Genomic DNA, 12,956 nt, shown 5'->3' with positions numbered 1-12,956 from the left:
TATTAGTTTGCCTGTCTTCCTAAGTGACGTGTAAAAATTTTCAGAGACACCATTGATGGAATCTTTCAATGAGTTGGAGATGGCGTTTATAAGTGGTCCATGTTTCACAAGCATATAGTAAGGTTGGTAGTACAATAGCTTTGTAAACAAGCATTTATGTTTCCCTGAGATTGTCCTGGTCCTCAAACACTCTGCATTTCAATAGGAAGAAAGCCGCACTTGCAGAGCTCAGGCGATGCTGGATTTCGGCATCAATGTTGGCCCTTATGGGAAAATAACTGCTTAGGTAGGAGAAGTGATCAACATTTTCCAATGTTACACCACTGAGTTGGATTTGTGGCGCTGCAGAGGGCTTATTTTATACTTGTTGGTGCAGCACTTTGGTTTTTTGGATGTTGAGTGATATAGGCCAAGCTTTTCATAAGCTTCTGCAAAGATATTTAGGATGGTTTGGAGGCCATCCTCTGAGCGTGCACACACTACGTTGTCATCAGCATACTGAAGCTCTATGACGGAAGTTATGGTAACCTTACTCTTTGCTTTCAGCCTGCTCAGATTGAAGAGCTTTCCATCTATTTGATATATGATTCTACTCTGGTGGGGAGTTTCCCATTTCCATGATAAGCCAAGTCATAGTTTGGCTTACTTCATTGTCCAAACTTGGGCTCATGCATAGTTCTCTCTAGACTAACTATGACCTGTAACTAAGGTTTGTGCTATGGTTTACTGCTCATGGTTTGTCTGGGAGAGATAAATCAAAAGCTCAGGCTTAGATGACACTCTAATTCAAACCACGGTTGAGCTCAGCACCGTGCAACAGCAAAATGGCCAGGAAGGAAAGAAGCAACTGTTGATCTGCTTTCCCACACTGAGCCATAGTTTGGCTTAATGTGAACAGTGAATCAGGCAAATGACGGAGTCAAACCCACACACTTCTCTATATAATGGTAAGAAGTTCAAATTCCATTCTTTCAAGATTGCTGAAGATGCTGATTTAGAACACGCAACTGCATTCTTTTTAGCACAGAAGCTTGTTGTCAGTGGGCTTTATTGTAAGAAAGCCATAGCAGTTTCAGTTTGAAAATCCAAGTATCTTTCAGTTTTTCCCACCAAGTTCAGCAAGGAGGCTGGAAAGAAGGAAGGTAGTCTTGCTCTTAATGTTCATCCCCGCTGATTAATTGGCTATCAAATTAATTTGCTATCAAATCTTTAGTTGATGAATCTACTAATGAAATCTTACAACCCTGCTAGTTGAGTGCAATAACACCAAAATAAATGGGCATGCTTTACATTTTTCCATCTTTAATCTTAGTAAGATTGGGGCTCTCAAATTTTGTCCTCAGATCAAATGGGTGGAAAACACACCATACCTGACAGCCACCACTTTCTCTTCCAATCAAAGGGCACTGAAAACGGAGTGGGGGGTGGGGCTCTGTCCTAAAAACATCTGGAAGTGGCCCTGTTGAACACAATAGGGCATATTTCTGAGAATTGGTCTGTTAATAAATATGAGCAAATAGCCATAGAATTAGTCGGTTGCTAGAGAAAGACTACTGACCACTTTAGAATCCACAGGACACCCTGCTAGACACACATTCATTACAATGGCCACAGATCCCTGATTTTTTAGCAGACATTCAAGAATGAAGCAGATTCCACAAAAGCTGACACTGTGTAATACAGATGACCAAAACTACAACATGCTTCAAATATTTTAGCTGATGCTGTGAATTCCTTGGACCACAGGGAGAAAGAAGAACATAGAAGATCAACTATAGGAATTCACATACGGCAATACCAAACATTAGTCATACTCAAGAGTACAGTCAATGGGCAAATTACTTAAAACCACTGATTTCAATGAGTTTACTCAGTGTTGAGTAGATATCACACAGTTCACGGTTGAATTTAACTCTTTATTAGCAAAAACATTATTTTCACAGACTTGGCTGAGTTTCAGGTCTAATGACCATAGCAGGTCATAGTCTTAATCAATGAAATCAGACTAAAGGTTCCTGCCTCCCAACAGCTATCTATGTCTCCTCCTCTTCAAGCTTTTTCCAAGCAATCCAAGACTATGCCTGTCTTTGCTCCACCCGTTTCATGCTTCTCCTGCTTCTCGGAGTCAGGGGGAGGGAAGCTTGTCATAGCAGGAGGGGGAGACACCTGTGACTTCACCAGCCTAACTCATCTCTACCTCTTGACTTCCCTCCTCTCACTAGCCTGCCTTAGCTTCTGCCTCTGATTCTGAACTTCTATCTGCCACAGACTCTTCCAACTCACTGAGCCCTGTTACCCCTTCAACTTAAGACACCTCCTCTTCCCTCTTCTCATTGTTGTCCCACCATCACTATCCGGGCTCTGGGCCTTCTTCTCTTGGTGGTTTCCCAGCTGGTTCCTCCCATCATTCCTCAGCATCAAACCAGTCCATGACAGTGTCTTATCCTACTGCAAGATAAAAGCAGCATGCTCATTTCCCTGGCTCCGCTAACTTCCTAAAACCCAGGGACTCTGAGACCAATGCACCCTGCATTTTCCAGTCTGTACTCCCCTAGTCTCTCCTGGATCTCAGAAGAATGTGCTGATCTCTTGCAACACTACCATGAATTCCAAGTGTTTAGATACATGGTGATTCTAGAATCCTGAGGTTGGCACACACTTAGCAATCATATTAAGGAATTCTATTAGAAATAAAAGGTAGAAGGAAGAGCAGGCAGAAGGTCAAAACAGAACACAAAATAAACCGGACTAATCCTAGTCTATTTCCCTGGCATAGTCCAGAGCAACTCTAGCAGACAGGCCAAAAATGAACAACAGTGGGATCATGACAGGGGAGGGATCACAGCTCAGTGGGAGAGCATGTGTCTTGCTCAGTTGGTCAGAGCATGGTGCTGATAATACCAAGGTTCAATCCACATATGCATATTCCTGCTTTGCAGCAGGCTGGACTACTAGATGATCCACAGTGTTATTTCCAATTCTACAATTCTATGTCTGGTCGGCAACTATCGTTAAAAGGATCAGGTAGCAGGTGATGAATGGCAGACGTCTGTCTGAGACCCAGGAAACCTACTGCAATGAGTCAGAATAGATAGTCTGGGAAAGATTTATGGAATGGAAATCAAACCCAGTGCAGTCTACTAACTGGTTGCAACCACATTCCTGAGTCTTCAGGCAGTGGCCTCAATCATAATCTGCTACCTAGTTTACTTCACTGGGTTCAGCATGGGAACTTTTAGATATGCAAAGATGGACAAATACTCTGTGTTCTGAGGCAACTTCCTTTGCTCCTGTGTGGTGTTATTTAGAAATACTTCCACTGAATTCTGTTAGAGAGCCAAAACACATGTCACCCAACCCCTCACTTCCTTCCATCCTACACACAGTGCTACATGTGTCCATTGCTCAGACATTAACGCACATAGCACGGGGTTCTCTTTCTCGCTCTCTCTGCTGGCACAAATTCCTTGGGCCTCAGAACACATGGGGGGGGGGGCAGTTGCTAACACTTGTCTTTGGCTTCACAGACTGTGCCTCATGAATCCAGACACAAAACCCAACAGGATCTTGAACTTTACTCTGCCAACTATGGATGCAAGGGCAAAGCATCACACACAGGAATGCAAGGGAAGAGAGAACCTGTGCTTCCAAATATGGCTGCAGCAATCTCTCTCTTTTCACTAGATAATACAGACACACTGAGTATTGGCTAAGTTGCATTGACCAATGAGTTCTTCCTCAGTAGCAGGTGGCAGCATCTTCCACACAGGAAACTCCAAGAGTGGAAAGGCAGGTCATGAAAGTCGTTTTCAGGTCACTTCTAGGTTTGGTGCCATGCGTATTTATCCATCAATCAGTTGTTGCCCGTGCAGTGAATGTGCTTACTTGATTTCAATAGGCAGGGAGTTCCAAAGTGCTGGTGCTGCCACGCTAAATGATAGCAAAATGGGTATTATGTGGCATCTGCAGTAATACAAATGCAGCATCACTCTCTAGCCACTTGAGATCCTTCAAAGGTAAGAAGTCTGATTGTGATGTGGATGTGAGTGATGGAGTGGCAGAGGCTGTGTGATACAAAAGGCATCTTCAATCATGTGAGAACCAGGCGATTGGCTCAGACACTGCAAACATTCTCAAGACTGAGCCTTTTCTATTGGCTACCAGCATTTGCTTCTGTAAAAGTGCAGTTTCCCTGATGGCTTAATCTAGTTCTTCCCTTTCATTCCCTGAGAAGAGGATCTTCCTCCTCAGATGAAAATTGCCTCACTAGTGGGCCTTGAACTCTTGTCCCGGGGACATGTTTGTCATACTTGTCTCCTCCCAAATGAGCTGCCTACTTGTTGCATTGTACTACCAGTTCTTCTGGCCTTGTGTGCTAGCTATCTAAAAGTGGTTATATGGTGTTTATATGTGCAAGATGTATAAGAGGGTTCACAAGCTGGTGCACAGAGATCTCTGGAGCCTCTTTGTTTCTAGGATTTTACTGCCTGTGCCTAAGCGATTGCTAGCAAATATAAGCAATCACTCAAAGTAAGGAAAATCATAGGACCTGACAAGGAAGTGTGGAGAGGGAAAACATTATGCCCAGGAGATTTCAGAAATGCAAATGACAGAACCAAGAGCCAAGTTGAAAAATCTCTCTTTTACGCAGTTATAGAATCAACGTTAACACGCAATAAACCACAGAAGAGACAAATAGCTTTCTACCTCCACCTTGAAGTACATGGCTTGCCTCATTTGTTTAAGCCATTTTGAGCAAACTGACCTGTAAGCAGCAGTGATTTTGGAAAGCTCTGAATTTTCACATCTCAACTAGCTGAAACTAAACACAGCCTGTTCAGAAAGGACATTTTGAGATTGGCATGTGACGTCACAATGCCCCTTGTGTGTTTAGTTTCAGAGCTAGGTGGGGCATTCTGGAAACAGGTGTACTTTGATTAGATTTCAAGCATGCGAGTTTTCCCAGGAGCAGTCACAAACTTGGAGGAGATGTTCACAATACCTTTCCATAGCATGCCTGCTCCCTGCTTATAACATACCATGGCAGGAAGAATTAATGGGTTTATCCCTGGGAAACAGACAAGTAGAAAAGCTGGCACAGTGCAGGTGGTGGCCAGGCAAGGTGGACTTTCAGAACTTTTCAACTCTGTGAAGAAGGTAGACACACACTAAAAACAGAAATGGATGAATGAATGAGAGGAAAGTAGTTTGGCTGCTCTGCCACTCAACCTTCACTCATAAAGTGAATCATGAAAAGTTTAACTTCACCTATATTTCAACATGCAAATTAGGTTGTGTGAATGGATCAAAGACTAGAAAAGGAGCAGCTCTGCAAACATCAGTCCTGCGGATGGTCAGGAATTACAGATTTCATTAATACAACCAATGTGCAGGGGTTTTGTGGCTCAGTTTCAGGAAGAGACCAAACTGGGGTTCCCAAATAATTATTGCTGGCTTCATGTGTTTATTTTGCTTGGAAATTGACTCAGTCACACAACACTATTATACAGCAGCCTCAAACAGCTTTTCAGTCCCAACATTTCATGGCTTTCACCAAAAAAAGCTTCATTCTTTGGAAACACATAACTTTGCTTACAAAGCAACTTCTACGCCAAGCTAGCTTACAAGCAATCATAAAGAACATACAGAATACTGGTATTAAAGTCGACAAAATGGCCCAGAAAATGGGAAAAAATGAACCATTTTAATCTTAAACACATGTAATAGTTTTGGGTATTAGGCCACAAAGGCAAATGGAAATTATCACTGGTATTTTATGGCACTCTAGTGCAATATACTCCCAGCACTATTTCTGACATTCTGACCCACAGAGACACACTTGCAGCAGGAAAAGGGGGTCTTAAGCTACTCAAAATAATGTGGGTGCTCAAGAGAACCTAGCATGGAAACCAGTGATATGTCACAACTAAAAGCAAGAGACTGCCGAGATTTGCATTCAGTTGGTATTTTCAGGCTCTGCGGAAGACCTTTGCTGAATTGTCAGGAGGGATATCGAGAGACCCTGGGTTGTTGCTCTTATTGTTTGGGTCATCCCTAGATAATACAGCTTGATTCTCATGGTTGTATTATCTGGATCTATTTTCAAAGCAGTGACATTATGTAGTTTATATCAACTCCCCCACTGGGGTACACTGCGAACTGGATTGTGAATATGTAGGGGCTTGTCTGACTTGCATCAGTTACTTCAAACACAACTATCATTTGGTTCCTTCCTACCCTGCAATTTTAAGAAAACCATGTTGGTATTAAAGCAAACTCTTTAAAAAAAAAATCTTTGTAAGGTTTTTAACCACAAGATGGTAGTTTAATATATCTCAGAGCCTTGAGGGTAAATTATTTTCTCCACTGAGTGATTCCCTAATGGACAAAAATCAGCACTGTCGAGTTATCCAAGTGTTAAATGCTCCTATCCAGTAGCAAAGCAATAACAGCACACCAGACTGCACACTAGACACAAACCAGAGATGAGGGTTTATGCAACAGTGGGAAATTGGTTCTGTAATGTAAATTTAGTTTTAGAAGGAAAAAAAAATTATGTAATATATACACACAAACCGACATGCTATGTGCATGATAAAAAATTGGGTTTCTCGGTATGTTACAGGTTTCTCAAATTTGAGCATAGATCAATGGTGTCCAATACCCAATATACCTATGTGTTAAGAAACAACACAAACGTTTGAATAATTTGTATCTATTTTGTTTTATGTGTCTCAACTTTGTATTTTCTATTATGCAGTCTGTCAATCTGCTTCATGTTCTGTATTATTTTCAGTTTGCTTCAAGACATGCCTCCCTCCTAGGTTCTCCATCAAAATATTTACTAGTCCACATACTTTGCAACTGGATAAATGGTTATGGTTGTATTTACCATTAACAAAGGAATTCAAATTTTAAGGAACAATTTAAACCTTCTCTTTACTATAATAGATTATATATTCTGTAACTCACAATGACTGTGAATTAATAGGATAAATTCAAATCACTACAATTTGAAAACCTTTCCCTTTAAAACAGGGATGGGAACTTGTTGCCCTCTAAGATGTTCCTGGACTACAATTTCCATCATCCTTGACCACTGACCATGCTGGCTAAGGTTGATGGGAGTTGGAGCCCAGCAACATTTCTTCATCCCTTTTTGTGACAGGGGGGAGAGTCTTAAATGACAGGTGTTTAGGTGTTTTAGCAAGCTAAAAATCAATCCAGTTAAGGCCCATAGCTCAGTGGGAGAGCACATGTTTGGGAAGCAGGTGGTGTTATGTTACTGTGGTAGGGAGCAAAGGTTACTGTGATAGGGAGGCAAACTGCAGTACTGCCTGCTACAGACAAAGCAAATTGTGTCATGTAATGTGGACACACAGTACATTGCATCCCTCCAAACAGTATGAAGATCATCCATATTAATAGGAGTGCATGAGGGCCTATAAGACAGGATGAAGGACCCCGTTAGCTCACACAAATATTTGGGATAATGGCTTGGATCCTAGTTAGGTATCCCCTGGCAGCAGCATCCCTTGGCCTCCCATCAGCAGAAGGAGGGGGCTGACTTTTACCAACTACTTTGCACCATGTGTCCCCAAATATTCTTCAGAAAGTTTAGACACCCTCCACCGCAGCATGAGAGGCGGCATGGAGTTCTGCAGGAGGAATTTGTGAAAACTGCCTTTTCCTCCTCTTCCTGCAGATCCACTGGATCTTGGTTCCATCTGTGAATAGGAGGAGTCTTTTCAGTCGCATAAACCTATTTTGGATCTGCTCCAAATCATTGCATTTCAGGTAATGTTCGCACTTCAAAAAAATGAAAATGTAAAACAAATAGTGACAGGACACATAAGAGGATGCATATGCAACTTAAAGCACCTTCAGACCCAACTGCCATGAAATAAAACTGGTGCAGACACAGTAGCCAAGGCATTTCTTATTACAGTACAGTGGTACTTTGGTTCTCGAATGTAATCCATTCCAGAAGTCCATTCAACTTCCGAAATGTTTGAAAACCAAGGCACAGCTTCCAATTGGTGCAGGCACCCCAGAAACAATAGCCGACAGCCACATCAGATGTTTGGCTTAAGAGGCTATAGTAATTAAGCAATATTGTAATAAATAAATTTATCAATACCCTCCAACAATCACTACAAAAAGACACTATCAATTCCAAAATGTGTACAGAGCAAACCATTAATTTCTCAAGAACCATAATGAGGTAGAAACAAACTCAGGATCAAGATCTGAAGCTTATTCTAAAATGTTGCAGGTGACAATCACATCCCTATCCCCAGTAACAGATTTGGCAACACCAGCTCTAAAGAAAATGTTTCTTTTTTGGTTAAGTCTCTGAACATCTGTATCAGAATCTACATACAGAAAGAAATGTACAAAAAAAAATGTCTGAGAAACTAAGTTCCCCTAAAATATCAATATACTGAAGCAAAATATTGCAAGATCCTTCTCAATTTAAACTTGACGGGTAGCAGAATTGAATCAAGATATGGATGAATGAGCAAAATACATGCACACACCAAGTTGTATATTAAAGTTTAATGTCAGGGTGACCAGCACAATCCTTCTACCCTTGAATACTGGAACATCAGAAGCATTGAATGGTGAATTAAATATAGCATTTGAACTCAGATCAGTGCATCTGAATGCAATACCAACATACTGAATGAACTTCATTATATTACAGCAGTAACTGAAGCTCAGCAGTGAAAAACTGGTGCAAATCATGTGACCCACACAGGAACTACCGCTGCAAATCCCTACTTAAATAGTTGGCCAGCTCAAAAGCTTGCTCAGTCATCAACAAGGAATGACTCCCCCTCACCCAAAAACCCTTCCATATTCATGTACTGACTGTAAAATGCCCAAACTCCTCTCATTTTATTCCTTCCAGCCTGCTGCCTTCTAAACATATATTGCATACAACAAGTGGGGTTTTTTATGTTCTAAAAAAACTATGTGACACTATAGGGTCGCTATTGCAGAACAGCTCAACACCCCACTTTCCAAAAGCGTGAATGCTTGCAACAGAGAGCACATTGTATTTATGACAAACACATGGTGGAAGCGTGAATGTAGCCCCTTCTTCAGGCAGAAACAGGCCGCTTGCCCTTCAGATTGCTAGTGCCTGGCACGACTGCCTCTTCTGCCTCTCCAGAGCCCCTGACAGCGATATAAATGGATGATTCATTCCCTAACTCTTGCTGACATGCGACACAAGAGATTCCTCGCAAACCTATTGGGCTTTTCTATCTCCATGATGAACTCCCTACTACGCTCAAGGTTTTAATTTTTGTTTGTTGCTGCTCTCTTTCCTGAAAAGCCATGTTCTAACATCAGGCATTCCCTTTGGCTTGCCAATTAGAAGTTTTTTTAAAAAACAAAATAAGAGCAAGGGAGTGGAGGGAGGACATTCCAGAGCACTGATGCTCAATGGACCGACCGTATTAATATCCATCCCTCCTTGGTGGTGCTGCGGCAAGCAACATCTGGTAACCCTAGACTGCCCTTTCCTTGATGGATGGCTGCCAGGATCGATGAGGCTCGCCAGCCGCAGCCTCTTCCAAAAGCCGGCCACACCTCCAGGTCTGAGAGCTGCCCCTAGAGTCTAGCGTAGAGAGCTGCACACAGGTAAGCCAGCGGGGCTACACAGCAGAGCCTCGGGTTGCTCATCATGGTCTATGAGGCGTCTCCAAGGGAAGGGAGGAGTGATGCTGTGCAAAGCTGCCAACCAGGCATTTCGGGCGGTGCGGGGAGGGGCAAGGGGGCTGGAGAAAGAGAGAGACTCTCTTCCCCTCCCTCGAAAAAATGTCAAAGGCACAGCACGCCCCTCCGATTTCCTGTCAGGCAGCGAGGGCTGATTTTTGCATCGGCCTCCCCCCCCCCTCTCTCTCTCTCTCACACACACACACACACAAAATACAGAGGCAGAAGAAGTGGAAACAGGCTCTCCTCCCACTCCTCTTTATCTTATCTCCACTTCATCCGTCTCGGGCCCCCAGGCGCCCTTCTCCAGTCTCTCAAATTACAACTGGCCACGCAGGGTCGTGCACAGGGCGGCACCACAGGAGAGCGAAGGGTGTGTGTGTGTGTGTGTGTGTGTGTGTGTGTGTGTGTGTGTGTGTGTTCTTTAACAAACACACATATTTTGCCCGCGCGTGGCAAGGTGCCGTCGTGAGGTTTTTGTTTTGGTTCGGGTTTTTGTTTTATTTGTGGCCTTCTTTCATTCACACGGTTCCGGTTACATCTCGCCACATGCGCGACGTGAAGAGAGTCAACACCGAGGGAGGGAGGGAGGGGCAAGCGAAGAGTTAAAGGTCTAGGAAGAGAAGAAGGCAGGATGCTCCCCTGCACCGAAACGCGCACACACCCAGAAAAGAAACATTGGAGGGGGGGGACGCCCTCGCGGTTCGCCGATCTAGCTGACGATGCGTGGCTGCTAGTATTGCTGTTATTCAAAATATAATGCAATGCAATGAGAGGCTTTCCCTGCAGACTTGGTTCAGAGGGCAGCGCCTGGCTGCCTCGGCCTGCTAGCGACGTCGAGGGGCTCGTGCAAGGTTGGTCTCTACAATGAGCCACGCAGCAAGTCTCCTTTGGCCAAGAGAGAGAGAGAGAAGGAGGCGGGAGGGGAGGGATAGGCGCAGGCACGAGCACTCCCGCGCACTCCCAGCCCAGCCGGTGTCGTCCACACTCACCCATTGATGTCGCGTTGGGGCTCCGCCAGACAGGCTGAAAGTTTTGAGGTGGCTGCAGGTCTGGCAGGGAGAGGAGACGAGCCAGGCGGCGGTGCAGATGACGGGAAGCTGCCCTCCTCTCCTCCTCCTCCTCCTCCGCCCGTTGTAGCTGCTGCTTCTTCTTCGTGGCTTCCTCTCGGCTAGTCAGTGCCCGTTGCAAGAAGAACAGAGGCGCTGCATCTTATTTCCTGCTCGGAAAAGCTTCCCCCGCAAGCGAGAAAAAAATAAAATAAAAAGGCTTTTCCTGGCGTCAAAAAAGAGGAAGGGGTGGGGCGGCGAAGAAGAGAACCACGAAGCGAAACACCTGACACGCCACCTGCAAATCTGAGGGATGCGCGGAGAGGAGCGGGCGAAGGCAGCCGAATTCTACCTGGGGCTGCGAGAGAGAGAGAGCCGAGTGTGCGCGTGTGGATGTGGTTGCGCGCGCCCGCGCGCGCCAGGGCGGGAACGAGAGCGGAGGGGGAGGCGGTGGCGGTTCTCGGGAAGGGAATGGGGAGGCTGAGGGGTGGCGGCGGCGGTGGCGACGTCGCCCTTTCCCAGGACAACCGAGGCGGCGGCGGCAAGCGCTACTGCAAAACGGGCTCGCTTCGTTTAGCGGGCTGGCGCCGGTTTCACCACAACGTCGAGATAACCGCTAGCGAGAAGGGAAAGTGTCGCGAGAACGCGCCGCGGCGCACCGCCTTCGGACGAGCAGCGGCGGCAGCTGCCTGGAGAAAACCGGACACGCGTCGCCCGCTGACTGGGGGGGGGGGGCGGCAAGCAGGGCCACAGGGCGAGTTTCGTGGGGCCTAATCTCCCTTCCAACAATCATACAAGGATAGTAGTAGCAATAATCATCGTCGTCGTAGGAAAGAGGGAGGCGCTTGTTGTGGAGCCCCCTGTATGCAATGCGTGGCGACCCACGCGCCCGGCAGAAACCTCCCTTGCGGAGCGCGGCTCTTTGCGCGCCTGCAGGGTGGAAATGGGGTTGGGGAGGCGCCCTTGGAGCAGGCTGTCCGGCGCGGGGAGAAGCCCAGTGCAGTGCCGAAGTCCCGGGAGTAGAACTGCCTCGTTCACGGAGACGCGGGTGCTTTTCAGGCGCCGGCCACTTCTCCCACAACACTGACCGCATGTCCCGCCACACCCACAAAAAACCGCCTCGCGCGGTGTAAGCGGCGCCCTTGCAGGCGCCTGGGGGCGGGATCCTGCCAACCAGGGCAGAATTGGGTTTCCTGGCAAAAGGACTCGGTTCCAAAGCCAAAGCAGCGCTCGCACAGCCACACGGCACGCCGGAGCAGATGAGTGCCGGCGGGGGAAGCAAGGGGGACTGCGGAGTCCTTTTTAAAATGCCCGTGCCTACAGTGCGACGATTATTCTTAGGCCATGTGCATGGCAGGAACGGGTCTGTGACATCCTGTTTTCAAGGCCGCCATGAGGAGGAGACAAGAAAAGCAGATTTAAATGGAGGAGGGGCAACATTCTTAAGATTTATTCAAAATTTAAATGGCAAGAAGAGCCGAGTATTTTAAAGGACCATAGCTCAGTTGTAGAACACATGTTCTGCGTGCAGAAGGTTCAGCCCTTGACAATAATATGTGACGGCATCTTGAATGAATAGAATCCTGTAAGAGCCAACCTTTCAGCTTTGTCAGTTAGACAAGGCTGAGTTCAGTTGATGGGTGTTGTACATAGATGTGTGTTTACTTATTAATAAAATACCTCCTGATCTGAATTATGACATTAATCTGGATCTAGATGCACTTCTCAACTCCTGGAAAAGGACCAGGCAGTGGGTGATATGAAAGACCTCTGCCGGAGTCCCAAAAATGCTATGGCGTGTAGGAGTAAACAGGACTCTGATTCGTGGACCTGGATTAAACACCGTTTGCTTAAATGAGTCATACCTGCTTGAAAACGTAGGAGAACAGATTAGAGCTGCTGATTCCTTCATGCAAATATTGCACTATAGTTGAGTGTATCTAGAAAATTTTATCTCCATGAAGCCCAATAAATTCTCCTGGAGTTCATGCTCATTTGTGGATATAGCATGCACCACTACAACACTTGTGTATTTTTCATGTGTGCATTCAGAACACACAGTGATGTTGCTTAAAGTCACATTCCATGACATTTACACCCTGGAAGAAAAGCCTCACAATTTGGAATTTGGCAGCAGTAATATAGAGGAGCCATAACACACGTTCTCTCTGCCTCAATACC

The 12,956-nt window shown here is 45.5% G+C and overlaps 1 protein-coding gene across 5 annotated transcripts in view; it reads right to left on the bottom strand.

The window, feature by feature from the left end:
• The window catches only part of SH3KBP1 (SH3 domain containing kinase binding protein 1), a 135,731-nt gene extending 123,860 nt beyond the window's left edge, over nt 1–11,871 (bottom strand). Inside the window, exon 1 of one of the 5 annotated variants that reach the window (XM_077927467.1) lies at nt 10,719–11,871. In XM_077927467.1, coding sequence (XP_077783593.1) covers nt 10,719–10,722 — 4 coding nt within the window. In that variant the 5' untranslated portion in view covers nt 10,723–11,871. The remainder of the gene's footprint in view (nt 1–10,718) is intronic. The other 4 variants (XM_077927468.1, XM_028727555.2, XM_077927466.1 and 1 more) reach the window with 4 other exon arrangements.
• Nucleotides 11,872–12,956: the final 1,085 nt, after the last annotated feature.

The sequence above is a fragment of the Podarcis muralis genome, chromosome 4 (genome assembly GCF_964188315.1).
Source record: "Podarcis muralis chromosome 4, rPodMur119.hap1.1, whole genome shotgun sequence".
NCBI lineage: Eukaryota > Metazoa > Chordata > Lepidosauria > Squamata > Lacertidae > Podarcis > Podarcis muralis.
The sequence above is the reverse complement of the archived record's forward strand: the minus strand, read 5'-3'. Positions and strand labels throughout refer to the sequence as shown.